The sequence below is a fragment of the Penicillium psychrofluorescens genome (genome assembly GCF_964197705.1).
Source record: "Penicillium psychrofluorescens genome assembly, chromosome: 1".
NCBI classification, from domain to species: domain Eukaryota; kingdom Fungi; phylum Ascomycota; class Eurotiomycetes; order Eurotiales; family Aspergillaceae; genus Penicillium; species Penicillium psychrofluorescens.
The window spans coordinates 3,240,555-3,265,288 of NC_133439.1; the positions used below are offsets into that span (position 1 = coordinate 3,240,555).

Consider the following 24,734-nt stretch of genomic DNA (forward strand, 5'->3'; position numbering starts at 1 on the left):
GCTGGCATGGTTAAAGCCTACACAGTACGTCGCACAGCCAAAATCAATAATCGATAGACATGGTGCCGTGTGGCTACACAGTAGATTTCGATAGATCTCGCGGGATGCAGATACCCACCCCTGCATAGTCACACGGCAGCGACAAGCAAAAACGGCGTCGCCAAAAAGACTAGTCATGAAAAAAAAGATGCAAAGGATGCAGTTGCATTGCAAATCGAATTAATCTACTATAGGTATTTGATATGATCCGTCGCTATATGACGACCATGAGAGAGATAACAAGAGTGCGAGGTAGATACACATGAAAGGAAGTCGCCTCTAAAAATCCTCCAACGAATCTGTCTATCTGTCCATCCAAAAGATAGAGATAGACAGAAAGAGGAAAGTGGAGAACGACACAACAAAGTACACAAAATATCCAAGCAAAAAAAATGATTCCTCCACACCCGCCCCGGATCCAGCCCAGTGTAATTTTTCTCCTCCTCATGGACGGTCACCAAGACGCAAGCAAGCAGGCGCTATAATAACAAGCCAAGATTTAAAAAAAAAAGATTTACAGCTGGAAGAATGCAGACAGCACGGCCAGGAGACCCAGCGGAGCCACGTAGCTCGCAGCCATGTTGGCGGCGCCGTTGGGAGCAATGGTCGGGGAGCTGCTGGCGCCCGCGCCGCCAGAGCTGGAAGAGCCACCAGAGCCGCCAGAGCCGCCAGAGGTGGAAGAACCACCGGAGCTGGAGGCGCCGGACGAGGTCGAAGTGCCGGTGGCCGAGCCGGAGCCCTTGGAGGAACCCCGGGAGGAGGTGGACGAGCCAGATCCAGAGCCAGATCCAGAGCCGGTAGCCTTGCTGCTAGACGAGGCGGTGGTGGTGGTGGTCGACATCGTGGTCGAGGTGGTCTTAGTAGTGGTGGTGGTAGTGGTGGTCGAGGTGGTGGTCTTAGTAGTGGTCGAGGAGGTGGTGGTCTCACCGTCACCGCCGTCACCACCACCGGTGGCACCGTTGATCTGAATGCTCTCGTACGAGCCGGAGTTGCCCTGGTAGGTGTACGACTTGGCCGGGTTGGCGTTGACGATGCTGACATCCTTGATGTACATGGTGAAGGGGACGTCGGCGTAGTTGGTCACGCCGCCAGCCCACTGGATGGTGCCGGGGGCGTTGGCCGGGTCACCGCCAGCCCAGATACCAATGCGGACGGTCATGGGGGTCTGCGGGTACTGCGAGCCGCCGGAGGCCTCGCTGTAGGTCAGGGTGCGGACAACAGCGCCGTCGATGGAGAAGATGATGCTCTCCTTGGACCAGTTGACGGTGTAGGTGTGGAACTCGTCCTGGGGGTCTGAGACTTGGGCCCACGTGAAGCGATTGTAGTTACCCGTCTCGCCCTTGCCGAAGTAGTTGGTTTCGATCTTGCTGGTGTAGCCACCCAGAGCCTCCCAGTCGATCTCGTCGAGGTCGTCCGACTCCAGCACGATACTGCTGACAATACCCTGGCCGGAGGCGGCTTTCATGGTGACGGAGACCTCGCCGAAGAAGATGTTGAACGAGGTCTGAATGGTGGGCGCATCACCGCGCTCGGCGATGGTGAACTCGGCACCGTTGGGGCCCGTGGTCACCTTGCCGGCGGTGGTGGTCCACATGTCCAGGGCTGAGGCCTGGGTGAAGTCGAAATTGAGATGCGACTCCGTGGTGCCAACATCAGGTGGGCAGGTCGCTGTGCGGCAAGTCAGCGTGAATTCTTCATAGTGATGACAAAAGACGAATTGGGAGCAGGGGCCATTTTTCTTCTTACTTGTCAGGGGGTTACACTTGGTGTAGGTCTGAGCATTGGCCAGAGGAGCGGCCACAGCCAGAGCGGCCACGGCGAACTTGAACATGGAGGACATTGTGGAGAAGGATGGAAAATAAACACGGTAGAGAGGAAACGACGGGAGCGACAGTGTTGAGTTATATAAATGGGCAAACGAGTGGACCCAATAACGACAGATGATGTGCAACAGAAAGATGAGGGGCGCTTGTTGCCGGGAGCGACGAGGGCTACATTTTGTAGTTTCTCCTGGACCATTGGGTCAAGAGAGCGACTCTAGCCACTAGCAGGGGTATACACCTTCCCCTGGTTCATTAGTGGCGGGCGCTGAGACACTGGGCCTAATCGGGTGGAGCCTATGGGGCCGTATGGAGTCACATCGAAGGAGCTGCTGGGGGAAGCGAGCAATGGCGGTCCGTGGCTGGAGGGCGTGGTGCTTGGCTTACGGGAAAAAAAAGCAGAAAATCGAGACATCTAAAAAGGGGGCTGAATGAATGGATGGATGGACAGCAAAAACAACCAAAAATACAAATGCCCAAGACACTGCACGCCACGCTGCACCCCGTGGTGATGAGTAGGATCGACTGATCAGCGCTGGTCGCCCGGCCGATCTGACGCGGAGACATCATATGTTGTGTTGCGTTCAGAGGAGGCTGCGAGCGGTCGCAGCGACTATTATTGGCGGCCATTGGGGGGTGAAACAAAGCTAACGGGGTTCCGTCTAGTCAGGGTCCGAGAGTCCAGTTAGCATAGCCGATGGTATATTTAGCAGCGCTAACCACGCAATAGCGTGGGATGGGAGTTTGGGACAGAGTGTAGGCTGGTTACTGTCAGACGACTAGCCAATTTTTTTTTTTTTTTTGAATGCGACAGTAGTAGTAGTAACATGACTATTAAGTCCCTCTCTGACGATGACTATTGGCCTTTAGCTCTAATATTGAAAAAGAATAACCGCTTTGCCCACGCCTCCCTTCCCGCTATACACCATCTGCGCCGCCATCCGCACCGCCTCAACATCGGTAAACGTAGCCTCCGTCCCCACCACGGACCGCAACTGGCCCTGTTCCACCGCCTGACCTAAAATTTCCAGATCCTGCCCGGTGGGCTCGAGAAACATGTACTCATAGCTGACCTTCCACCGCCGCGCTCGGTACCGCCGGATACTATCCAGCGCATTTAATGCAAACCGGATAGGTCCCGGCAACCCCGATGACCCGGGCCTGCGCATCACGCTAGATGACTGCATCTGGTCACCTGAGGGTGTTGTCGAGATGGAGACGACTTTCCCGCTGCCCGGTCGCAGGAGCGAGAGGTATGGCATGGCGCCCCCGACGGTGTCGAGGATGAAATCCACCGAGCCACGCGGGATGACTTTCTGCGGGTCAGACTTGGTGTAGTCAATGACTGCAGGAGTAACTAAGTCAGCGAACGCAAGCTAACCTGGGCTGTTACGACAACATACTTTCATCCACAACACCAGCCCCCAGCAGTTCCTCCACGCGCGGGACCTTGCTGCTCGACACTGTCGTAATCACCCGTCCGGCCTTGAAGATGTGCTTGGCGATCTGGCAGCCATACGAACCCGTGCCGCTTACTGTTATTTCAGGGTTATTGATGCGAAACTCACATGCAGGGAAGACAAAGACTTACATCCGGCGGGTATAAACACTGTCTTGCCGGCCAAATCCCCTTCATACCGCCGCAGAGCCTGCAGACAGGTCATGGCAGCCAATGGCAGGGCGGCTGCATCGCGAAAGGACATGGATGCCGGCTTCAGGGCGACAAAGTCCTCGCTGCATTTGGCGTACTCACACCAGGACCCTGTTGTTGTCTCCTGTTAGCAGGCCTCCACAAATACTCCACAAATATGTACTCACCCCGGTCACTCTCTGGTATCCGCACATAAACCTCATCCCCGACTTTGACGCGGGTTACCTCCGATCCGACCTGGGTGACGACCCCGGAGCAGTCGTATCCGAGCTTATACGGAAATCTAGATACCTCGTCCCTCAGCAGCTAGTCTTGGTCACACCTTTCTTTCTTTCTTTCTTTCTTTCTTTCTTTCTTTCTTTCTTTCAGTAGAGACCAAGACATACTCATCTCGCATCGCCATCTTCAGCATCCCCGCCGCCTTTTTCACATCAACGGGATTGATGCTCGCCGCGCGCACCTGGATGAGGACATCATTCGGGCTGGTCACAGTCGGAGTCTCGAAGTCCCGGAGCTGGTACCCGTCCGGCTTCGAGTATGCGGTAATGCCAATTCCACGCATTGTAGTGACAAATTAGAATTGATTGGTTTCTGATGAAGAAGCGGTAGATGCTTTCTGCATAGTTTAAGAAATCAGGGAGATGCCGATCATCGGGTCGGATGAACGCATTGGTCCGCCAGCCGAAAGTTAGAATAAACGAAAACCGTGCCGAGGAATCTGCTCTCTATCTATACATAGTGTCTAAATTACTGGTCTACAAATTACATCGCCGACAAACGCTTGACGCCCTCGAGGGTTGCAGAAGAATTCACGAATAGTGCGAATGTTTTGGAAGCTGCTTACCTGCTATTTAACCGATGGTTCACACTTTTGATCATCCATAGGAAAGTACAAATCAGAAGTAATGCGCAAATAACCGTCCCCGGAAATATTGGAAACGAGATCCTCCCCTTTGATAAAACCCACTTCAACGCATCACGACCTCGTTTAGAGTTGCACCTCAGACGACCCGGTAAGTTTAATATTCGTCTTCTTGGTCACACTCTCCCGACCGGCGTTGTACTCGACATCGCTCCGAGAACCATGATGCTTGCTAGTCTGGCCCAACAGCGTCACAGACTCAACGGCCACGTCGGGATTGTACTCAAACTGGCCTTGGATGCTCAGCTTGCCGGCGCTGTAGTGGAACTGGACCTGCAGCGTGCGGGACGGGTTCAGTGACTCCCCATCGTCCATGTACAGCTCCCCGGAAGCGGTGCCGTCGAGACCGGGCGCAATGAGAACCTCCATACCTTGGCGACGCAGCTCGGTTGTGGTCATGGCACTGTCCCTGCGCAGAGGGATGATGCTTCCGCCGCGGATGTGGATGGGAATGTCAGTGAGGCCGATGTTGGACAGAGTGATGTTTGCGCCGTGACCGCGTATGGCTTTTCCGGTGAACCAGTCGTAGAACAGATCATCTGGGAAGTAGGCGGAGACAGAAGTGCTGTTCTCCTCAGTTACGGGGGAGATCATAAGCGAATTGCCGTAGAAAAACTGCTGCTGGTTTGTGAAGACGTTGCGGTCCTCCGGGTAGAGGTAGAACAGTGGCTGCAAGAACGGTTCGCCCGTCACGGTCTGCGTGTGGAACGAGGTGTACAGATAATCGAGTAAACGGTACCGGATATCAATAACCTTGCGGGCCGCATCTGCCACAGTGGGCCACCGATAAAACTCTTGAGGGATCTGGCCGTAGTTGTTGTGGTTTCGGAAGAACGGATAGAACCCACCCAGCATGGCCCATCGAGCACAGAGCTGCTCAGTCGTGTCATCACCAAATCCGCACACGTCGGAGCCGATCATGGGAATCTGGAAGATGGAAGCAAAGGCCAACATCTCTGCAATCGACACACGGTACTTGTCCCACGTACTGAGGTTGTCGCCAAGCCTAGACGCACATTAGATATGAAGGTGACTTCTAGCCATGATGTAAACACTTACCAGTGGCCGACATGGGATCCAGCTCCAGCAAAAGTGCTGCGCGTAATGACAAGAGGTCGCACAGATGGTCGGCGCTGTTGCATAGCGTCGCGGGAGGCCATGCTCATCACTGAAACTGTTAGAACGGCTCTTGGATGGGAGAGAACTGCTTACTGGTGCCATAGAGGTTATGCGTGTCATACTCGACGTATCCTTCCCCGGCATGGACAATGTCCGTGTCAATGGTCAGGTTGCTGAGAGACCCAGCAGCATTCGCAATATGAAAAGGGGGATCAATGAGTTCCCGGTTGGGCAGGCCAGTCTTCTTTCCCTTTCCAGACTGAGCTCGCTTCTTATGCGTCTTCTTTCCAGATGGCGTCCTCTTCCCAGAGGGCTTCTTCTTCTCAGATGGCTTCGAAGAGGATGACGATGAGGGCTGGAAATCTGGCGGAAATCCAGGCAACGGGTAAGGTGGGGAGCGAACTGGTGGCGGCGCCGGAGGCAAGTTATCATACACGGCGAATGCGGCAGGATCGGCGCATGGCCATGGGCAGAAGTTGGAAGCCTCGTTCATGTCAATCCATAGCCCATCAATGTTAACACCATGCTCGGCACTGAAAAAGTCGTTGAACTCCCCATTCCAGTAGTCCTGGGTGTCCGAGTCAAACCAGTCCGGGAAGACAGCCACGCCGGGCCAGACAGCGCCTCGGTAGACCGTGTCATTGCGGTGAAGGAAGATGTCCTGCTCCATTCCTCGGAGGAAAGCAGTATTGTCTATTTCCAACGGTCAGCATGAATATGCCATCTGATTTCAAGGTCAACTTACTGCTATCACTCACAGCCGGATCGACCATGACAATGTAGTGCTGATCGTGCTGATGCAAGTAAGATACCAGTTGACGCATCTTGTGAAGCGGAAAGCGTTGAGGGTCCAGAGTAAACACTTTCCGGCCATCCATGTAGTCAATATCCGTCCACATGGTCTCCAGTGGGATCGCAGCCTGGCTGTAGTTCAACACTACCTCAGCAACAGCATAGACGTCCTGATAACCGTATCTGCACTGGTGGAACTAGACGCTGTTAGTTTCGATCCCAGAATCTCAGGAGATAAGACACACCCCGAACGTCCAGTAGCTCTGCATGACAGGGGTGCCGGCAATCTCAGCGTACTGCATGCTGACATCCTTCGGGGTGGGACCTGCCACGAAGTAGAAGTCAAAGACACCACCCAGGGTGTTGTACTCAAGGTACTGCCTGCCATCGTCGCTCTGGTCGATCTTGATGTCCATACCATTGGAGTTCAACAGGAAGACACCGTGGGTGCCCGCCTCGCCACGGTGGTCCACGTAGATCGGGTGGTTGCCATACAGGTTGGTGTCGGATGGAATGCCATAGGCATCCCGACTCCACAAGGTGCGCGTGTAGTTAGTGGTTGGCAGATGCAGCGAATCGGTATGCTCCCCGAGTCCGTACAAATTGGGTTCATTGGTGAGCCAGGTGCGCAGTTTCAGGTACTGCGACTGGAAGACTAGGTGGGAAGCCGAGGTGTCGAACAGGACTTCCTCGCCACGCACGACCTGAAAAGAGAAGGGATCATGCTGTAACTTAAATTGGAGAGCTTCCTTCTTGAAATTGATAGTAGAGTCCGAGCTGGGACGTGGGAAGACCGATTCAGGCACTTGGTAGACCTGCTCATCGGCGTCGTAAATCATGACATGCAGGCGGTCCTCTGTGCCACCAGATCAGCTATTGTGTCAATTTCAGTTTGGGATACATACCGGTTTGGTACTCCACGAGGAGCTTCAGATCCTTGAGGTCAGAGCCATATGAGTTGCAGGGTTTACCAGCAAGGGTCAAGTCTGCGGTCAGGGTTTGGCCGTGGTTCTTGACATTCGACGCACGGTAGCCAGGACATTGCGTTGTAGACGAACCATCGTGAGGGGAGCTCAGGACCGCAGCGCCAACCAGAGGCGCCAGGAATAGCAGCGATAGTTTCATGTTGACGGTCCAGAGCGGTGCGGTGGTGTGCTGGAATTCTTGGGGAAAGAGGGTGAAGAAGGAAGGGGCACAGAAGTGCACTTATGAAGAATTGGCGCGGGGGTGAACTTGGGGTAAGCAAGCAAGCAGCTACAAGTTATTGGTCGCAACCACCGTAGCTGCTGAGCGGCACATTCGGCTGCACTAAGACCCTGACCTTTGCTACTTGGCAGATGCGGAGAACGGGCAATTGTCGGGTGCTAGGACTCACTAGCTGTTATGCCGATTTAATGCCACGAATAAGAATGAAGAACGTATTTAGTGATAATGTCACTCCACGATGCGACCTCAAGCTATCTCGTTGAGGTATACCATACGAGCTCAGGATTGGCAGGCACAGCAATAACAGTTCTTGGCACTGACTGTGGGGGAGTGAGATGCACGTTCCATAGTGAAGCTATGGAAACATCCGTCTAGCATGGCATCGACAATACTGATTCTTGTTTGTGGTCGATTCATTGATATTGGATCTCTCGGATCTCCTTGTTTACTTGGAGTATAGATTGTTTACCCACGCACCTGGATGTTCGTCACGTGACCCGATCCGTTTCCTGAAGTTCCCGAATCCAAGCAGATTCTGGCCCTTGCGACGACATCTTCTGTGAACCATTGGACTTGCCTGTCCCACTACCAGCGGCTGTCCCGGGGCCCTCTTTTGCTTGCTGTCTTCATATCCACTCCTTCTTCCCACTCTCACCATGCCCGCCCGTGCCCTGCTGCTGCGGCAGTCGCAGTTCCTGGCCCGGAGGACCGCCGTCAGACATGCCTCGTCCACCTCCGAGGCCGCCTCCAAGGCCAGCCAGTCTGCCTCCTCAGCGGCTTCCAAGGCCCAGGAGGGTCTGTCCAAGGTCACTGCTGCGGCCGGCCCTGCCGTCTCCAATGCTGCATCTGCCCTGAGGAAGGTCGGTGGGCCAGTCGGCAAGGTCGTCTCTTTCGTTGACTGTAAGGATATTCGCTTTCCCAATTTTCTACGCCGGTTCTGTGATCTGTCAGGAAAGGAGCGGGATGCCCATTGAATTCGTATCTATGGCCGTCGACCTCCCTTCTCCCTGACTTTGAAAGAAGAAAAAAAAATCACTTTTGCGTCATTTTCAGCCTGTGCATTGCTAACCCTGTCAATCTACTATCTAGCCATGGTTCCCCCTACGGTTTACTACTCGAAAGTCGGCATTTCACTCGCCCGCCTGGTCTTCCGCGGCCAGAACATGACTCCTCCGTATATCCATCCACCCTGCCCGATGGGCCTACAACAAAGAGTCTGATACTAACATAACACCCTCTAGCAACCTGGCCACCTTCCAGTCCTACTTTCAACCCTTGATCAACGCCGCCCGTAACCCCGCCAACCTCAAGAGCCTCAACCTGCCCTCCCCCCAGGGCCTGCTGGCCCGCGTGCGCAACGCCAACAAGAAGGAGATCGCTGTGGCCGGTGTTACCGCCGCGGAGGTCATTGGTTTCTTCACTATCGGTGAGATGGTCGGTCGCATGAACATTGTCGGATACCGGGGCGAGCCTGTGCACGAACACTAGATGGAGAAACCCCTAACTTTTTCTTTCTTTTGTCCTCTCTCTCTATCTTTGACTCTTGTGTACTCTGTATGATAGACGATGGAATATAAACTGTTGTCTGAGATAGAATCTTCGGTCTGCGATTCGTTTGCTTTGAATGAAATCTGTTCGAATGTTTTTATGTCTTTCTCGTACAACGAAAGGTAGTCAACACTTCCACTCTCACTCCCACTCCCACCACTTTCACCAACATGGACCCTGAGTGGATTCAATTCCTGAGTATTGTGATACTCTGCATAGTAGCCCTGTTCCATATCCCCATCTCTCTCACCTATGTCGTGCTGTGGATTCTCGGCAAAGTGTTTTCGAACTGGTGATGATGCGGCACTCCGATTGGCCCGTGTGACATGCAATTCTGCCGCTTTTTTTTTCTCCGTCGCAGTTCAACCTACGTTCTCTCTCTCTTTTGCATTCTCAGCCGCAAAAGAAGATGGACGCCTTCAGGCTGTTGACTCGGTCAACAAAGTTGAAAGCTGCCGCGACATCTGCATCGGCCACTGCCTCTGCTCGTCTGCCCTCAACAGGCAAGGCGGCGAACCCGCAGCTCTTCCGGACGGCGGAGACCGACAAGCTCGAGCGCAACAAGAAACGAAAGAGGGCAATCGCTGTGGAGGAGGGAGATGGGGATGATACTGCCGATCTGGATTTCTTCCAGTCGTCCAAGCGCCCTGCCGCGACCACCCCAGCAGCGACATCGACTGCGCCTGAACGCGATGCCGAGCAAGATGATGAATCCGACGACGAAGATGTCATGGATGACGTGCAGCGGCGCACGATTCTCAACTCTCACAAAATCAAGGTGACGGATCTACGTGATCTGGAGGAGATCCAAACGCAGCCGGTGCCACCCAAAGAGTCCAAGAAGAAAAAGAAGAAGCAAAAGAAAGAGGAAACGCCTGTATTGAGCAAGAAAGAACAAAAGCGTGCCCGGCGCCTTTATCCGCAACCGTTGCTTTCTTTCAAAGAGCTGCGTTCACAATACAAGATTTCTCGGCGGCTTGCGGAGAATGTGGCCGAGCAAGGGTTTACGATGCCGACGGAGGTGCAGTTAGGAAGCCTGCCTCTGTTGCTGGGAGAGTCCTCGGCAACGACCGGCCTCAGCGATGATTCTTCTGAGCCTGATCTGTTGGTTGTGGCGCCGACGGGAAGTGGAAAGACACTGTCGTTCTTGATCCCTGTGATCAATAAGATTGTGAGACACCACCACTCACAACCCGAAGAGCATGGTATTTTGTCGATGGTTGTTGCGCCCACCAAGGAGCTGGCCAGCCAGATTGTCAACGAGGGGAGGAAACTCGTTGCTGGCACGGGAGTCAAAATCACTTTGATGAGGAAGGGCATGCAAGTGGTAGAGCGCGATGATGAGGGTGACACGAATGCCCTAGACGAAGATAGCGAGGGGTCTTCGGAGCCAGAGGAGGATGACCGTGCTAAGCAGCGCGGGAGTCATGCCCCGGTCACCAAGAGCGATATCCTCGTCACCACGCCGCTGATGCTGGTCAATTCTCTATCTGCCAGCCGTACGAAGACCATGGCAAGCTTACCACTCGTGCGGAATCTGGTGCTGGACGAAGCAGATGTCTTACTGGACCCACTGTTCCGCGAGCAAACTCTCGATATCTGGCGCTCGTGCTCGCATCCAGACCTCCGAGTGAGTCTCTGGTCTGCCACCATGGGCTCGAACGTCGAAGACCTCACCCGGTTGACCGTCAAAGAGCGACAAGAAGAGCTCGGACACAAACCCCACAAGCAACATCCTCTCGTCCGCCTCGTCGTAGGACTGAAGGACTCTGCAATCCCCAACATCGACCACCGACTCGTCTACGCCGCAACTGAGCAGGGCAAGCTACTCGGACTCCGGCAACTCCTCCACCCAACCGCGGCGTCTGCATCCGATGTCCGTCTCCGACCCCCCTTCCTCATCTTCACACAAACGATTCCCCGCGCCGTCGCCCTACACTCCGAACTGAAATACGACATCCCCGCCGAAGCAGGCGGGTCATCTCGAATCGCCGTCCTGCACTCTGACCTCTCCGACAGCCAGCGGTCCGACATCATGCGCGATTTCCGCAAAGGCGAAATCTGGATCCTGGTCACGACAGACCTGCTCGCGCGCGGTGTCGACTTCCGCGGTATCAACGGGGTGGTCAACTACGATATCCCCAACTCGGCAGCTGTCTACGTGCACCGCGTTGGACGAACGGGCCGCGCCGGACGCGAGGGCGGCATTGCCGTTACCTTCTACACGAAGGAAGATATTCCCTACGTGAAGAGCATCGCCAACATCATCGATGTCAGTGAGAAGCTGCGCGGGAATGAAGGCAGCAAGTCTATTCAAAAGTGGCTGCTCGATGCGCTGCCGGATCTGAGCAAGAACAGTAAAAAGGATCTCAAGCGACATGGTGTCGAGGCTCGGCGGGCTTCTCGATATGGAGGCAAGGGTGGTGATGGTGATGACGATAAGAAGGATCAGCGGGGTGCGAGGATCAGCACGAAGAGCGGCTTTGAGCGACGCATGGAGAATCGCAAGAAGGGCGCTATTGCGGCGAGCCGTAGTCGGAAAGCGGCTGCGGAGACGGCGGAGGAGAATGATAGTAGCTGGGAGGGTTTGGAGGATTAATTGATCTTTTTTCTTCTTGTACTGTACAGGGTAGGTACTATGTATCATGAACAATAAACACATATCCAATCATGCCATTCATAAATCCCGTCATAAGAGACTCCCATCATATCATGACTGCTTCTGCGCCGGCGGTTTCTCCTCCACAACCACCCTCCGCACTAATTCAACCGGCACGAACGCACTGTCCAGCCTCCCCTGCTCCTCAAGCACAGCCGCCAACTCATCCCGATTACGATCAAAATACAGCGCCCACACACCTTCACCCTCCTCTTCTGCTTCCACAGCAACAAACCTCTGGTTCTTTTCGAGGGTGATGGTCTTCTCGTCTTCCGTCCAGTCCCACGGTCCAACGAGGTGCGCGACGCTCTGCGACCGGTTCCCGTACTTCAGCTCGTGTGTTTTCTCATCCACATACACCCAGTTCAGTAGTGGTGGGTTGTCAGAGACGTGGGTCGGCAACCCGAGTCCGCGCTCGAGATGTTTCGTTTCTTCGGGTTCGGGGTATTCGATGTAGAAGGCTAGGGATGTGTAGGAGGGATGGGTGCGTGTTGAGGGGTCTGGGTTGTCGAGATAGACCTGTTTTAGCAAACGGGGTAGTCAGTCAGTCAATCAGTCCATCCCACCGGGCTGGGAATGGCACGCACCTTCTCATTGCGAACCACAACGACCTTCCCTTGTAGCTCGCGATCATCGTCCGTGTCGCCGTCAGTCCGCGCCTCGATGTTGAACTTCACCATGCGCCGCGCTTCTTCCCTGCGCTCGTTCGATTTGCGCTGCTCGCTGACCGCGAATGCAACGCCGGTGACGGTGGGGATGGAGGCGATGGTTAGGAGGCCGATCACCATATTGCCGGTCGGATTGGACGTGCCGTTTGCGGAGAGTACCTTTTTGAAATGGGTTATGTACCCTGTCAGAAAACAGGTCAAGAAGGCGGCCTCGTTGAAATGTGGCGGTTGGCGAGCTAATCTACTTTGAACTTTATGTTCATGCGACGTCATCGGGTATCAGGTGACTGTCTCCAGACCTGGAGGTATACAGACTGCAATGGATATTCATTTCTTGGATGTTCGATTCGTAGATTGAGTTAGAGTGTCTAGGGCATAATGCGATAGTGCTGGTATATCCTGCGGACCGTGTTAGCGGAAGTAAAGGAGAATGCTCAACGTCAGGTGACTGCTGATCCGGGGTTACTCGTCGATCCTTGAACAATCGTTGTATTTCTACGTCTTCTAGCATGCCTCTTATCTATCGTGTATGTATCATGTAATCATAATCTCGTCATGTCGGCAAAAGATCAAACCCTCTCACTCCACCCCCAAACTGACCACCAACACTGCACCGCCAACGCACCGCCATCCGCGCTCTCCCAGTCATCATACCCAACCTCAGTACCCTCCTCCACCACCGCCAACCCAAGATTCGCCATGCGGCGCCGGAACTCCTGCACCTGAGGCAGATACGCGTCGCGCAGGGGCATCTCCGCCACGACGCGCGCGTCCAGCCCACGGCTCAGCCAGGGACCGATCGTGTCGACCAGCCACTTCGGATGGCTTGGTGAGTAGAGCGGGTCTGCGGCTAGAATCACATCGAACCGTTCTCCTGGCGTAGGAAGCGGGTCCGGTGTGACAGACCAGTCCAGCACACCCGTTGTCACGTCTGCACTGGTCTTAGTCAGGAGCTCGACGTTCAAGGCGGCGTTGTGCGCGAGGTTCGGCACGATCTCGGGGAGGTCCGTCAGATGGACGGTGGCAGATTTGCCGCGCAGGGCGGCAAAGGATAGTCCGACGAGACCTGTGCCCGATCCGAGCTCTAGAGCCCGGAGGGGCTTGTGCTCCATCCTCAGCGAGGGGTCGGTCGATGTCGCGGGCACGAGTTGCGGGGGTGACTCGAGGAGGTTGTGCAGTCGGCGCGAGAGGAGGTAAGAAGACACCCAGGTTTTCATGCCGAGATTGTCGGCTGTGAGGGATGGTTCGTGCAGCGTCAGGGTGTACTCTTCGCCCGAGGACGTGGGAATGCTGAAGATGCGGGACATGGCGGGCATTGCTAGACAGATACGGTCAGCAACGAACCCCACTCACTAACAGAAAAGCTCAAACCCACCTGTTCGGCCGGACCGCTCGCTGAGTCGAGCGGCGGCGGCATCCCACACGGCCTCCCGGAGTTCATCGGTGTCCAGCCATGCCAACGCACTGGAGATGACGGACGTGAGGTACTGAGTCACCCCGGCTGGATGCACCGCCGGGCCTTTAGGCGTGTCGGTGGCACTGAGTGCGAATGACCGTGGTTGCAGGGTCAATAGCGCCAGCGCCTTGATGAGGTCGGTCCCCGACGGCTTCTGGTAGATCTGCGGCAGATCCAGCACTGTGTTTATTGGCTGCTTATCAGGGACATGATCATGATTATGGGATGTAGATCGGAACTGACCGTGGAGAGGCTCGTCCTCTGTGGCAGAGATCATGGTGACCACGACTGTGTGGTTGACCAGACCAGGCTGGAGCGATTGAGGGAGAAAACCTCGACGCCGCCACGAGGAAAAGAAAAAAGGCCCAATGAGGAAAGGCGTGGGCCATGGTTCCGTGATAGTGGCCTCAGGCATCAACCATCTATACATCTCCAGGTTGAGGGTTGTTTCAATCATGCAAATTCTATTGAGAATGGTATCATATAAAATAGCTGAACATAGAGCAACCAAATAGACACCCAAACACCTGCTCAATGCAATCATCATCACCCTAACCACTTAGTTCAACGTCGCCTTGAAGCCCTGATACGCCTGCTCGATGTCAAATGACAGTTCCCGCGCCTGTTCCTCACTCAACTCCTCCGTTGCCCGCATCTGATTCAGCGTAATGAGCCACTGAATAATCTTCCCGCGGTTTTCAAACTCGCCGTCTGCCACTTTATTCACCGACTGGATCACCTCCGACAGCAATGGATGCAGTGCATCCTTCGACACCATGTTCAGCTTCAGTGCATCGAGGAAGGTAATAAAGTTCTCGGTCGCTGCGAGAATGAGACTGCCCGACGCACCGGCGCCGGGTCCGGCGGTTGTACTGCCGCTGGGCACCGCGGCGCTGTGGGAGGCTTGCTCGACTGTTGCGGGTAGGCCGATGCGGAGGCGTTCTGTTGCTCGTGGGCATTCCAACTGGAAACAATCACCATCTCCGTTAGTTGTGTTCTGAATGTAGTCCGGAGGGGTTTCACTCACCCCCCACGTTCGCTTGAAGGTTTCCAGATCCACAAAGTCCCGGGTAACAGACTCGTCACCCAGACTGGATTTGTATTGTTTTAGCAGGCGCGTGCATGTCTCGGTGTACTCCGCCTCTGTCACCACATCTTTAATGTATGCCTTCTCGAGTCCATCCAGTGTGACGATGATGCTGTAGATCTCGGCCAGTGACTCGTGTAGGTCGCGCTCGGCGGAGCTTGAAGATAGTTTGACTTCCTAGAGAGAAGTACTCATTAGCATCATACAATTGATTGGTTCTGTGACTGCGGGCGTACTTCATCTAGGTTGATCGAGGCCGAGCGAGCGGGGTTCGGGGTGTAGCTGTAGGGCGTCGGGGCGTAGGATAGCGGGCGCTGTTGGGCGTACATGTTGATCTGATAGTCATAAATGTCGTCACTCGTAAATCGTGGAAGCAAGCGAAGCAACGGATCTGTCTAACGAAGTGTCAAGTAGGAAGAAGCGATGCGGAGGCAGACAGATAGGGATTCTGCCACCGCCTTCTTGTTCGGACACTGGGCGGTCGACAAGGCGGTCATTGCGGTTCCTAAATTTTTTTTTTCTGGGCCGGCAACAAGCGATTCACTCCCCAGTACATTGCACTCGTTCAACTGCAGTTCCCTTGCAGACGAGTCCGACACCGTCGCCATGGCCGGAGGTATGAAAAAGTCGACGAAGAAATTCGAGAAGAAGCACCTCAAGGATACGCTCGAGCGACGCAAGGCTTCCGCCAAGATCAAGCAGCGACACCAGCAGAATGACAAGCGAAAGGCACAGAATGCCAGCCGGCGCGCAGAGGCTGAAGATGCGGATGAGCCAAGCTCCGAGGAAGCGAAAAAGCAGAATGCCTTTGCGGAAATGAACGTCGACGACTTCTTCGCCGGCGGATTTGACATTCCCGAAGACGCCAAAAAGGCGAGCAAGAAGAACGTGACTCCCAAGATCGGCAAGCGAAAACGCTCCGAGGATCAGACAACACAGGAGGGCGAGGAGTCAGGGTCTGAAGCTGGGGAGGACAATGCAGCGCAGAGCGATGAGGAGGACGACGGTAATGCATTCGATGCGCACAAGGACCAGCTCGAGGCATTGAAAGACAAGGATCCCGAGTTCTACAAGTACCTGAAGGAGAACGATGCTGAACTACTCGACTTCGCGGACCACGGCGACTTGGCAGAAGTTGATGAGCTGAGCGAGGGCGAATCAGCGGAAGAGGAGGGTCCCGCTAAGAAGAAAAAGAAGAAGGTCCGCCAGGAAGAGGAGGAGGAAGAGGCAGAAGAAGACAACACCCTTACAATTGTGATGGTCAAGAAGTGGCAGAAGTTGATGGAGGAACAGCACTCGATCCGGGCTATGCGTCAGGTGGTGCTTGCGTTCCGCGCCGCAGCCTACGTCAACGAGGTCGAGGCCCAGGATCAGAAATACTCCATTTCCGATCCCGATGTGTACCACCAGGTTCTTATCACGGCGCTCAATGTTGTCCCGAAGGTTCTGGCACACCATCTCCCCATCAAGGAGACGGCCTCGGGCAGGATCAAGGTGTCATTGGACTCGAAGAAATTCAAGACACTTACGCCTCTGATCAAATCGCACACCTCCTCGGTCCACCAGCTTCTCACCAACCTTTCTGACGCCTCAACCCTCAAGCTAACCCTCTCATCGATTGAGCCCATGCTCCCGTACCTGCTGCAGTTCCGAAAACTGCTGAAGGTGCTGATCAAGACTGTTGTCGGGATCTGGGCCGATGTGTCCAACGCGGACGCCACTCGCATCACTGCTTTCCTACTGCTTCGCCGTCTCATGGTTCTCGGCGACCCGGGGATCAAGGAGACGGTGCTGAAGGCTACTTACGAGGGTGTGGTCAAGGGCAGCCGCAACACAACCGTGCACACCCTGGCGGGTGTCAACCTGATGAAGAACTCAGCGGCTGAGATCTGGGGCATCGACCAAAATGTCTCCTACACGACGGGCTTCACTTTCATCCGGCAGCTGGCCATGCACTTGCGCAGCAGCATTACCAACACGAGCAAGGAGTCTTACAAAACCATCTACAACTGGCAATACGTGCATTCACTGGATTTCTGGTCTCGCGTGCTGGCGCAGCACTGTGATGGGCTGGTCGAAGCACAGTCCGGCAAGCAGTCAGCGCTGCGCCCTCTCATCTACCCCGTCGTGCAAATCACGCTGGGCGCGATGCGCCTGATCCCAACAGCGCAGTATTTCCCTCTCCGCTTCCAGCTCACACGTGCCCTACTCCGCGTTTCTCGTGCCACTGGCACATACATCCCGCTGGCGTCATCACTCCTCGAGGTGCTCACCTCCGCCGAGATGCGCAAGCCTCCCAAGACCAGCACGCTCCGGCCACTGGACTTCAACACCGCCATCCGCGCTCCGAAATCCTACCTGCGTTCGCGCATCTACCAAGATGGAGTGGGCGAGCAAGTAGCGGAGCTCCTGTCGGAGTTCTTCGTCTTGTGGTCCAAGCACATCGCCTTTCCCGAACTGTCGGTCCCCGTCGTCGTCGCGCTCAAGCGCTGGCTGAAGCAGGTTTCGAATCGCGCCTCTGGCAACAAGAACGCAAAGATCAACCAGATGATTCTGCTTCTTATCCAAAAGATCGAGGCCAATTCTCGCTGGATTGAGGACCGCCGCCTCAATGTCTCCTATGCTCCACGCCAACGTGCTGAGGTTGAGTCTTTCCTCAAGGATGTTGACTGGGAGTCTACGCCTCTCGGGGCGTTTGTCAAAACGCAGCGCAAGCTGAGAGAAGAGCGTGCCGCTATCGTTGAGGAGGGTCGTCGAGAAGAAGAGAAGCGCCGGGCTGAGGATAAGAAGAGTGGCAATGGTGACGACTTCATGGATGGCGTGGCTAGTAGTGATGAGGGTAGCGACGAAGACGAGGAAGAGTTGGAGAGCGAGGAAGAGCCGGAGCTTGAGGATGAGGGTGAGGACGAGGACGAGCTGGAGATGGAGGATGATTAGATGCTGGCCTACTGTGTATATTTCTTTGCTATGGTATATCAGGTACGTTTGGGCGAATAGGCCGACTTATCAAAAGAGTTATTTATTTTTGGAATATGCGCGAGACTATCCTTGTTCCAGTATTACACCCTTCGACTCTTAGTAATAGTCATATTGCGGCTGATTAGTTCTAGTTCACGTCATAGTGATCAGGTAGAGATCAGGTCCCGTGATCAACAATATCCTTGTATAGTTCTCTGTAGTATCTGACTGGATACATTACATGACTCATGTCTGCAGTAGTTGTTGTAAGGATATGTTGTGTCTTTCATTGAAAGCTATTCTGGAGGTATTACTGATAGGGAGTAGTACAAGGGTCTTTGTTTGTGCTCCACTTCACGGTGATTGCCATACATCTATATCGCAGCTCCCCTATCTTTAGCACTAGGGTTCCAGGAATAAACGAAGAGTGTAACCTATAAGATGTACTGTATCATCAAACATCCTCCCATCAATCCTGGACGGTCGAAGAAGACAGTTCGACAAAAGGCTAATGAGCGCTCATGGTAGTCACGTGATGTTAGTGCAACAACATCACCGTGAAGCCGGGCATAAACAAAGGACCTTGGCTTATAACACCACTGATAAAGTTTTCTGCAAGCAGAGCAATTTCTGCGAAGGCAAATCCTGACTCTCATTTTCGGTCGTTTTATGTATGAAGGCTGTATTATAGTATACCAAAATGACTAGGACTGTATATGGTCGTATACCATCCATCTTCTTGATACACCCGGCACTCAATGCTCTATCTTGATGCCGACAATTGGTAATCAATCAAAATAAATGTCTCACCATAATGTCGCCCAATGTAACTAACCTCTTCGTGGCATGGGATTATTCATGTTTGCGCCGCAGATAGCAGAGGGTACCAACGGCTGGTTCAATGGGTTCGAACCATCCTGCAGCCCAAAAACACGGGGGAACGGGAATGAAGCATCGCGCCATTTCTCCTAGGTTCCTTCCCCAATGGTAGATTAGACTACAAAGTTGGTTGTTGCGCTTCGTAGGTCTTTATGACATGAATCTTTCAATGAGTGCCCAACAGAAATGCTGTAGGGATATACCCTAAGATTTTTGGGCTCTGCGAATCAGTTAGCGTAACAGGCTTTTTTTAACAAGTTCCTACAGCATTACATGACGTACGAAGGCGAAATTTTCTACGCGCAGCCAACCCCCCTGGAGATAGTCCCCCTGGAAATAGTGCCCGTTCCCAATACTATTTCTCCATCCAGATACGTTGCAAGATCCACGGCCACTACGAACCACATTCCCTTCCTTATCTTCTTGACTTCCTGAGAATTATCTGTTCGCAAAGGGAAAATGGCAAACAAAGTCCCCATTCCACGCCTGCAGCGTGAAAGACGTGACAGTGGCGGGCGACGTACGAGTCGAGCTTGCGACACTTGCAGAGAACGGAAATCCAAATGCGACGGCGGCAAGCCTGTTTGCTTTCAATGTCGTTCCCTGGGCCGAACCAACTGTGTTTATTCGGAGGCCAAATTCGTCCGACAGCAAAGAGAACTCGAATCGATGCGAAGGAAGGCCGATCGTTACGAGGAACTGCTTCGTAGTATTTCCGTAGACCTCGAAGGGCCTATCGCAGATCGTGTGGCAAATGCTCTCAAGGTGCGCTAAAGTTCTCGATCGCGCAATGATAATATTATCAGCAAATTAATGCAAATGTAACAGGACCGCTCCGACAGAAGCCCAAAGCATCGAAGAAAAACATCTAGTGCTTCCTCCTCCTCCTCATCGCTCGGTTCCCTTGATGAGAACGAAGTCGTTGATGAAGATATAAATCGAGATGAAAGGAGCCGAGCGACTGGATATATCGGAAAAAATTCTGAGGTCGTGTGGATGCAGCGCTTGGAGTCTGAGGCTTCGCGGCAAGGTGGCGACAATTTCCGTCCAAGTAGAAAGTCACACAGGCTTCCGACCGACGATTCCCTCGCATCTGTGAACTATCATCTTGATCATCGGAGCCTCTCCGATCAAGACGTCACCAATGCTTTCGTTCTACCTCCAAAAGGACTGGTCGATCGATTATTTCAGGTCTATCTGGATAAGGTCCAGACTTCCTTGCCATTCATTCGACATGAGCTATTCCAAGAACAGTATCATCGCTGTTACACAAGTAACCAAAACCCTGGTAGGAAATGGTTGGCCATCTTCAATCTTATCCTCGCCATCGGTTGCGCGTTTTCTCGGCTTTCCGAGCTGGACATACCGGTTAATGGCGATGAGAACCTATTTTTTTCACGGGCCAGATCGCTCAGCGTTTCAGAAAACGTTCTTTATGAGCATGATGATTTACAGCAAGTGCAAGCCGAAGCGCTGATGGCATTCTTCCTGCTGGTTGTCTCGCAGATAAATAGGTAAGTCATTATCAGAGCGGGTCTTGAAAGATGCTCTTCCCATTGGTATTCCCCCTATATATGTCGATTTGTTAATATTCCTCCTAGGTCATGGAAGATGATCGGCATTGCCGCACGATCCGGCATCGCTTTGGGGCTTAATCTCCAGAAAAAGAACGACGGACTCGATGGGAAATCAGGTGAAACTCGAAATCAGCTATGGTGGTCAATTTTCCGCTTAGAACATCTTCTCTCTGTCATGACTGGGAGAGTTTCTTGCCTTGGAGATGCTTCTAGCTCTACGCCTCCGCCAATATCCCTTGAAACTCTGGCTCCCACAGGGCAGAGTTCCCATCAGCCAGTTAGTGCGCTGTCGACTCGGATTAGTGCCGTGCGATGGTCTATACACCTGGATCAAGAACAAATGGAATCTCAAAGCACTTTGTTGAAGTCTTTACCGCCGAGTCCATCTCTCTACTTTTTCTACATGGTGGACTTGTCTCTGATTGCCCATGCTATCAGTAATGGAATATATGCGTCCGACAGCTCTCGGATCGGTTGGAGCCGCGTTGAAAACCGCATAGTTCTCTACGGCAAGAAGGTGGATCATTGGGTCTTAAGTTTACACCCTTCCTTCCGCTTCGAAGACAACCACAGTAATCAATTACCGGAGAGTAGATCAGCCTTTCAGGTTTCACTAGCCTTGAGTTATTATAGTGCCCGGATCATACTTAATCGACCCTGTCTTAAACGCCCCGGAAGTGGAAAGAAGAGTGGTACACGGCTTACTCGTTCTCGGTTCAGTAATACGTCTGCCCTAGCCTGTCTCCAAGCTTCCCTAGGTATCATGAGACTGCTGCCAGACCAGACGGATCTGGCTTGGTGCTATGAAATCCTGCAGTGGTGGGATTTTCTACACGTTCTCACCCAGGCCACTGTGATTCTACTTCTCGATTTAACAATCGGTCCAGCGGCAATGAGCTCAGAGGAAGCTGCAGTGCTTGCTCAATCAGCCAGCGACGTTTTGAACGGAGCGAAAAAGGGGATTTCCTGGCTGCATTGCTTAGGAAGTACTTCGGAGGCAGCTCGACGGTCTTTCAGATTTTGCAATGCCTGTATTCGCCGCATGGCCGCAACCAACGATCTTGATCTAAGCGGCATTCCATCACCGGACACCTCTTCTTCAACTTCTCTGGATTCTCAAGAAGGAAAGGAGACGGCATCTCAGCAAGAAATGGAAGACGCCCCTGTTGTTGAACAATCAAAGCCAGTGGAGTCTTCTCGTTCATCTCAAGGTGAAAGAAGCGACGACCTACTGTTTCAGGATCCACAGGATGAGCAACCCCCTATGGGCAGCCTACAAAGTCCTTTCGCGTTGTTCGACACTGATATCGATATGTCAGACAACATTTCGCTCCCGGCCAACGCAGAGGTCGAAGACATGTTACTTTCAATGATGAGATCTAATACATAATTGTATCTTATTCTTACAAATCAAGGAGAGTCTTCTATTACAAAGCGTCGAATCGATAGTTTGTGTTGGAATGATTTGGGCATGTTCTAAAAGGGCTAGGAGTCTTCGTCCCATGATTCGAAAAAAGTGAGGGTTCTGACGTTTGGTTCAACTTGCTGGTATGGCATTAGCAAACCTCTGGCAGGACTATGGGCTATTTTCTTTAAGCTGAGCGTTGTTCATGTGGAAGTGGGGAATTTGCATATTCACTAGTTAACTTAACAGGTAGTCAAATCTATGACCATGATGAAATTGATAATCTTCTGTCTAGTCTATCATGTCAGTATTTATAGCAGAGAAGCGTGAAACTCTTGATCTATCCAACTCGGGGAACAGTTTCCGTATTGGGAGGATTAGTGTGTCAGCGTCAGCATGCGGCAACGGATAAATTACCCGGAGGATAATTACTCTGACACAAGACTTTATTTATTACCTGTCATAACTTGAAAGCTGCCAGCTACCCCTCGGTGCCCCACATCCAGGAGTTAGTCAAACCTGCGGCTACGTATGCCTGGTAAATTCGGGCGAATAGGCCAAACTTGTCAGAAAGAACGCTTGGTTCCTTAAACCTGCGAGAAATTATTATTATCGTTATGCATATGGGTATCTGTAAACAGAGAAACACTAAACCGATTCCACAGGCATCCGATCCATGCCCCAAGCCTGCGCCCGTTCCTTCCTAATCACCGCATCTTCTTCCTCTGCCCATGCCAACGACTCATTAGGCAGCATAATGGCCTTATCAATAGCAACAGGCAGACCGCGATGTCTTCCTCGGAGAGCCACAGCAGCCAGGATAAGCTTGCTAATAGGATGCCACGCGCCACAGAACGAAAAGTTCTGGCCTGGATAACCAACGCTCACGCCGACACAGCCGTACGCCGAGACAACCTCAAAGATAATGTTGAAGGTCGCAAAGGCCACGGGTTCTGCATCGTAGTGGTCCGACTCGGCAATGGCGATGAATAGCACGGCCAATGCGATCCACCAGATGTCATGGCTGAGCTGGGAACGTAGCTGCTGGTGCACGAAGTAGCCGCGCGAAGACTCGGAGAATCCTGGTCGGCCCATGTGGTGCCGGATGAGATCCATGATCACATTTGACTTCTGAGTGGGTTGAGTTTCGGAGGATTCTTCGTCGTCTGCGTAGATGCCCAGCGAGCGCTCTTCATAGACGTTTGTGTTGCGGATTGTGACTAGGACCGGGTACGCGGAGACATACATCATCAACACGTAGAGAACTAGCAGACCTTGACGCAGGTCGGCGATGTTCACGACGTAGAAGCCGCCAGCGCGCACTGCTAGGGCCTGGAAGAATCCGTCCAGTACGCGGTATTCCGTGGGAAGAACTTGGATGGACTTGTTGCCGATTGACAGCAGCTCAAACGCGGCCCAGTCGATGCCGTTCAGAATGATGATCGTGCCCAGGAGGTACCAGGTGTGCCGGGCAGGGAACAAATTCGTGTACACTCTGCGCGGATGATCCAAGATGAAATCGAGAGTGACTCGCCATGACTGCCACGCCGGCCGATCGGGCAGCATCTGTCTCATGGTCCAGATGATGAAGCGCAGGAAGCATGGGTAAAGCGTGTTGCCGGCCAGAATCAACATGCCCAGCGTCAGCAGCGGGTAAGCGTTCAGTTGAAGAGCAGTCATGTTAGCATCTAGCAGGGACATGCCGCTGTTGACAAATGCGGACACGGCGAAGAAAGCACCCGTCCAGAAAGGCGCGAGCCCATTCGTCCGAGCCAAGTCCGGGTGGTTGAGCGCGAGCCAACCTCCCATGCCCATCATGCCGAGAAAGAGAAACATGAAAAGGTAGATCGGCACGATCCACGACAGAAACGAGACGGCCTTGTATTCGACTCCGCCCAGAACCTCGCGTTCGGCTGAGGTCAAGCCGTGGAATTGGGAATTGCGTGAAATCAGGCTTTTGGAAGTGAGGTATTTTTGACTTCCTCGCAGAACACCCTTCAATGCAGATTGCGAGTATTCTCGGTACAGAGGAACGTTCGGAGTTGTATCGTTAGGGTGGTTGTTCAGATCAGGCCGGGCTCCCACGCCGGCCATTGGGAAAACTCGGTGGTGATGGTGATGATGATTGTTGCGCGACCTGATGTCGCTCATGGTGACCTGATCATCGTCTGACCGTTGGATCTGGTCGTCGATTTCCACTGGCAAGGGCTGGACTGTCACGCTTGTCTTGGCATCAGGCTTGGAGGACGTGGAAGTTTCAACGTCGTTGCTGCCCGGAACCCCTATACTTTCGGGCTGTGTTTCACAGCCATTCATCTCAAGAGCGGATGCCCGGCGGGAAGCATGTTCTTTTGCGCGCGCGTCAGAGATGCCCTTGAACTTGGCATCAAAGGCCCGCTTGCGTACCATAAAAACCGCGCTAGAGACGAGAACCGAGGATCCCAGAATTAGTAGCACGAACAGAATGGCCTGTTGGAAGCTATTGAGCGTGGACAGATTTATCTGCAAAGAAACTTGTGAGTAACTGGCCCAGTGCTATTCGCACAAGTCGCACACGTACCGTGTTCATTCCGACTCCGGTCATGGCACTGACACACAAGAACAACGAGTCCACATAGGTGACGCTGACCCATTGTGTCGAGGTCGAATAGAATATGACGCTGGCGATTAGGCAAGTGGCAATGAAGTAGACATAGTGTAGCGTCAAAAAGTTGAATGGCGGCAGGACGGCCGTCACGGCGCATCCAACGGGCACCCTCCACATCCGGGCTGCATATGCATTAGCATAGCCGTTATAGTTATCGCAGGGACATCAAACTTACGAATCAGGAACGCTTGGATTTTCATCGTGAGGCCATGGCCCATAGAAATCAATTAACTTAGTTCGGTAAGGCACGCGTCGGAGAATTTTCGATCATGTAATTCAGGAGCGGAGACCCCGGATGTCG

At 53.2% G+C, this 24,734-nt stretch overlaps 10 protein-coding genes across 10 annotated transcripts; 4 read left to right on the top strand and 6 right to left on the bottom strand.

Moving 5' to 3' along the window:
• Nucleotides 1–553: 553 nt before the first annotated feature.
• On the bottom strand, nucleotides 554–1,879 carry PFLUO_LOCUS1202 (transglycosylase; the record flags this gene model as incomplete). The annotated part of the gene is made up of 2 exons (XM_073778218.1): nucleotides 554–1,707; nucleotides 1,786–1,879. 2 exons carry the CDS (start codon nucleotides 1,877–1,879, stop codon nucleotides 554–556), a joined length of 1,248 nt encoding a protein of 415 aa, XP_073635295.1.
• An 852-nt stretch (nucleotides 1,880–2,731) lies between these two features.
• On the bottom strand, nucleotides 2,732–4,072 carry PFLUO_LOCUS1203 (putative secondary metabolism biosynthetic enzyme; the record flags this gene model as incomplete). The annotated part of the gene is made up of 5 exons (XM_073778219.1): nucleotides 2,732–3,204; nucleotides 3,263–3,394; nucleotides 3,451–3,621; nucleotides 3,678–3,793; nucleotides 3,897–4,072. The coding sequence occupies 5 exons, from the start codon at nucleotides 4,070–4,072 to the stop codon at nucleotides 2,732–2,734; spliced, it is 1,068 nt and encodes a 355-aa protein (XP_073635296.1).
• Nucleotides 4,073–4,498: 426 nt separating this feature from the next.
• On the bottom strand, nucleotides 4,499–7,468 carry PFLUO_LOCUS1204 (uncharacterized protein; the record flags this gene model as incomplete). The annotated part of the gene is made up of 6 exons (XM_073778220.1): nucleotides 4,499–5,438; nucleotides 5,492–5,600; nucleotides 5,645–6,244; nucleotides 6,297–6,540; nucleotides 6,589–7,199; nucleotides 7,249–7,468. The coding sequence occupies 6 exons, from the start codon at nucleotides 7,466–7,468 to the stop codon at nucleotides 4,499–4,501; spliced, it is 2,724 nt and encodes a 907-aa protein (XP_073635297.1).
• A 737-nt stretch (nucleotides 7,469–8,205) lies between these two features.
• PFLUO_LOCUS1205 (ATP synthase subunit G atp20) lies at nucleotides 8,206–9,037 on the top strand (the record flags this gene model as incomplete). The annotated part of the gene is made up of 3 exons (XM_073778221.1): nucleotides 8,206–8,449; nucleotides 8,639–8,723; nucleotides 8,791–9,037. The coding sequence occupies 3 exons, from the start codon at nucleotides 8,206–8,208 to the stop codon at nucleotides 9,035–9,037; spliced, it is 576 nt and encodes a 191-aa protein (XP_073635298.1).
• Nucleotides 9,038–9,506: 469 nt separating this feature from the next.
• PFLUO_LOCUS1206 (RNA-dependent ATPase rok1) lies at nucleotides 9,507–11,696 on the top strand (the record flags this gene model as incomplete). Its single annotated transcript, XM_073778224.1, has 1 exon — nucleotides 9,507–11,696. The coding sequence occupies one exon, from the start codon at nucleotides 9,507–9,509 to the stop codon at nucleotides 11,694–11,696; it is 2,190 nt and encodes a 729-aa protein (XP_073635299.1).
• A 111-nt stretch (nucleotides 11,697–11,807) lies between these two features.
• On the bottom strand, nucleotides 11,808–14,157 carry PFLUO_LOCUS1207 (Protein-lysine N-methyltransferase rrg1; the record flags this gene model as incomplete). Its single annotated transcript, XM_073778225.1, has 4 exons — nucleotides 11,808–12,275; nucleotides 12,344–12,606; nucleotides 13,032–13,742; nucleotides 13,800–14,157. The coding sequence occupies 4 exons, from the start codon at nucleotides 14,155–14,157 to the stop codon at nucleotides 11,808–11,810; spliced, it is 1,800 nt and encodes a 599-aa protein (XP_073635300.1).
• Nucleotides 14,158–14,439: 282 nt separating this feature from the next.
• PFLUO_LOCUS1208 (Vacuolar protein-sorting-associated protein 28) lies at nucleotides 14,440–15,296 on the bottom strand (the record flags this gene model as incomplete). The annotated part of the gene is made up of 3 exons (XM_073778226.1): nucleotides 14,440–14,844; nucleotides 14,908–15,144; nucleotides 15,204–15,296. The coding sequence occupies 3 exons, from the start codon at nucleotides 15,294–15,296 to the stop codon at nucleotides 14,440–14,442; spliced, it is 735 nt and encodes a 244-aa protein (XP_073635301.1).
• A 277-nt stretch (nucleotides 15,297–15,573) lies between these two features.
• PFLUO_LOCUS1209 (Nucleolar Complex 2 protein) lies at nucleotides 15,574–17,904 on the top strand (the record flags this gene model as incomplete). Its single annotated transcript, XM_073778227.1, has 1 exon — nucleotides 15,574–17,904. One exon carries the CDS (start codon nucleotides 15,574–15,576, stop codon nucleotides 17,902–17,904), a length of 2,331 nt encoding a protein of 776 aa, XP_073635302.1.
• A 3,240-nt stretch (nucleotides 17,905–21,144) lies between these two features.
• Nucleotides 21,145–21,771, top strand: PFLUO_LOCUS1210 (uncharacterized protein; the record flags this gene model as incomplete). The annotated part of the gene is made up of 1 exon (XM_073778228.1): nucleotides 21,145–21,771. The coding sequence occupies one exon, from the start codon at nucleotides 21,145–21,147 to the stop codon at nucleotides 21,769–21,771; it is 627 nt and encodes a 208-aa protein (XP_073635303.1).
• Nucleotides 21,772–22,434: 663 nt separating this feature from the next.
• Nucleotides 22,435–24,633, bottom strand: PFLUO_LOCUS1211 (uncharacterized protein; the record flags this gene model as incomplete). The annotated part of the gene is made up of 3 exons (XM_073778229.1): nucleotides 22,435–24,288; nucleotides 24,347–24,555; nucleotides 24,609–24,633. The coding sequence occupies 3 exons, from the start codon at nucleotides 24,631–24,633 to the stop codon at nucleotides 22,435–22,437; spliced, it is 2,088 nt and encodes a 695-aa protein (XP_073635304.1).
• Between the last annotated feature and the right edge of the window lie 101 nt (nucleotides 24,634–24,734).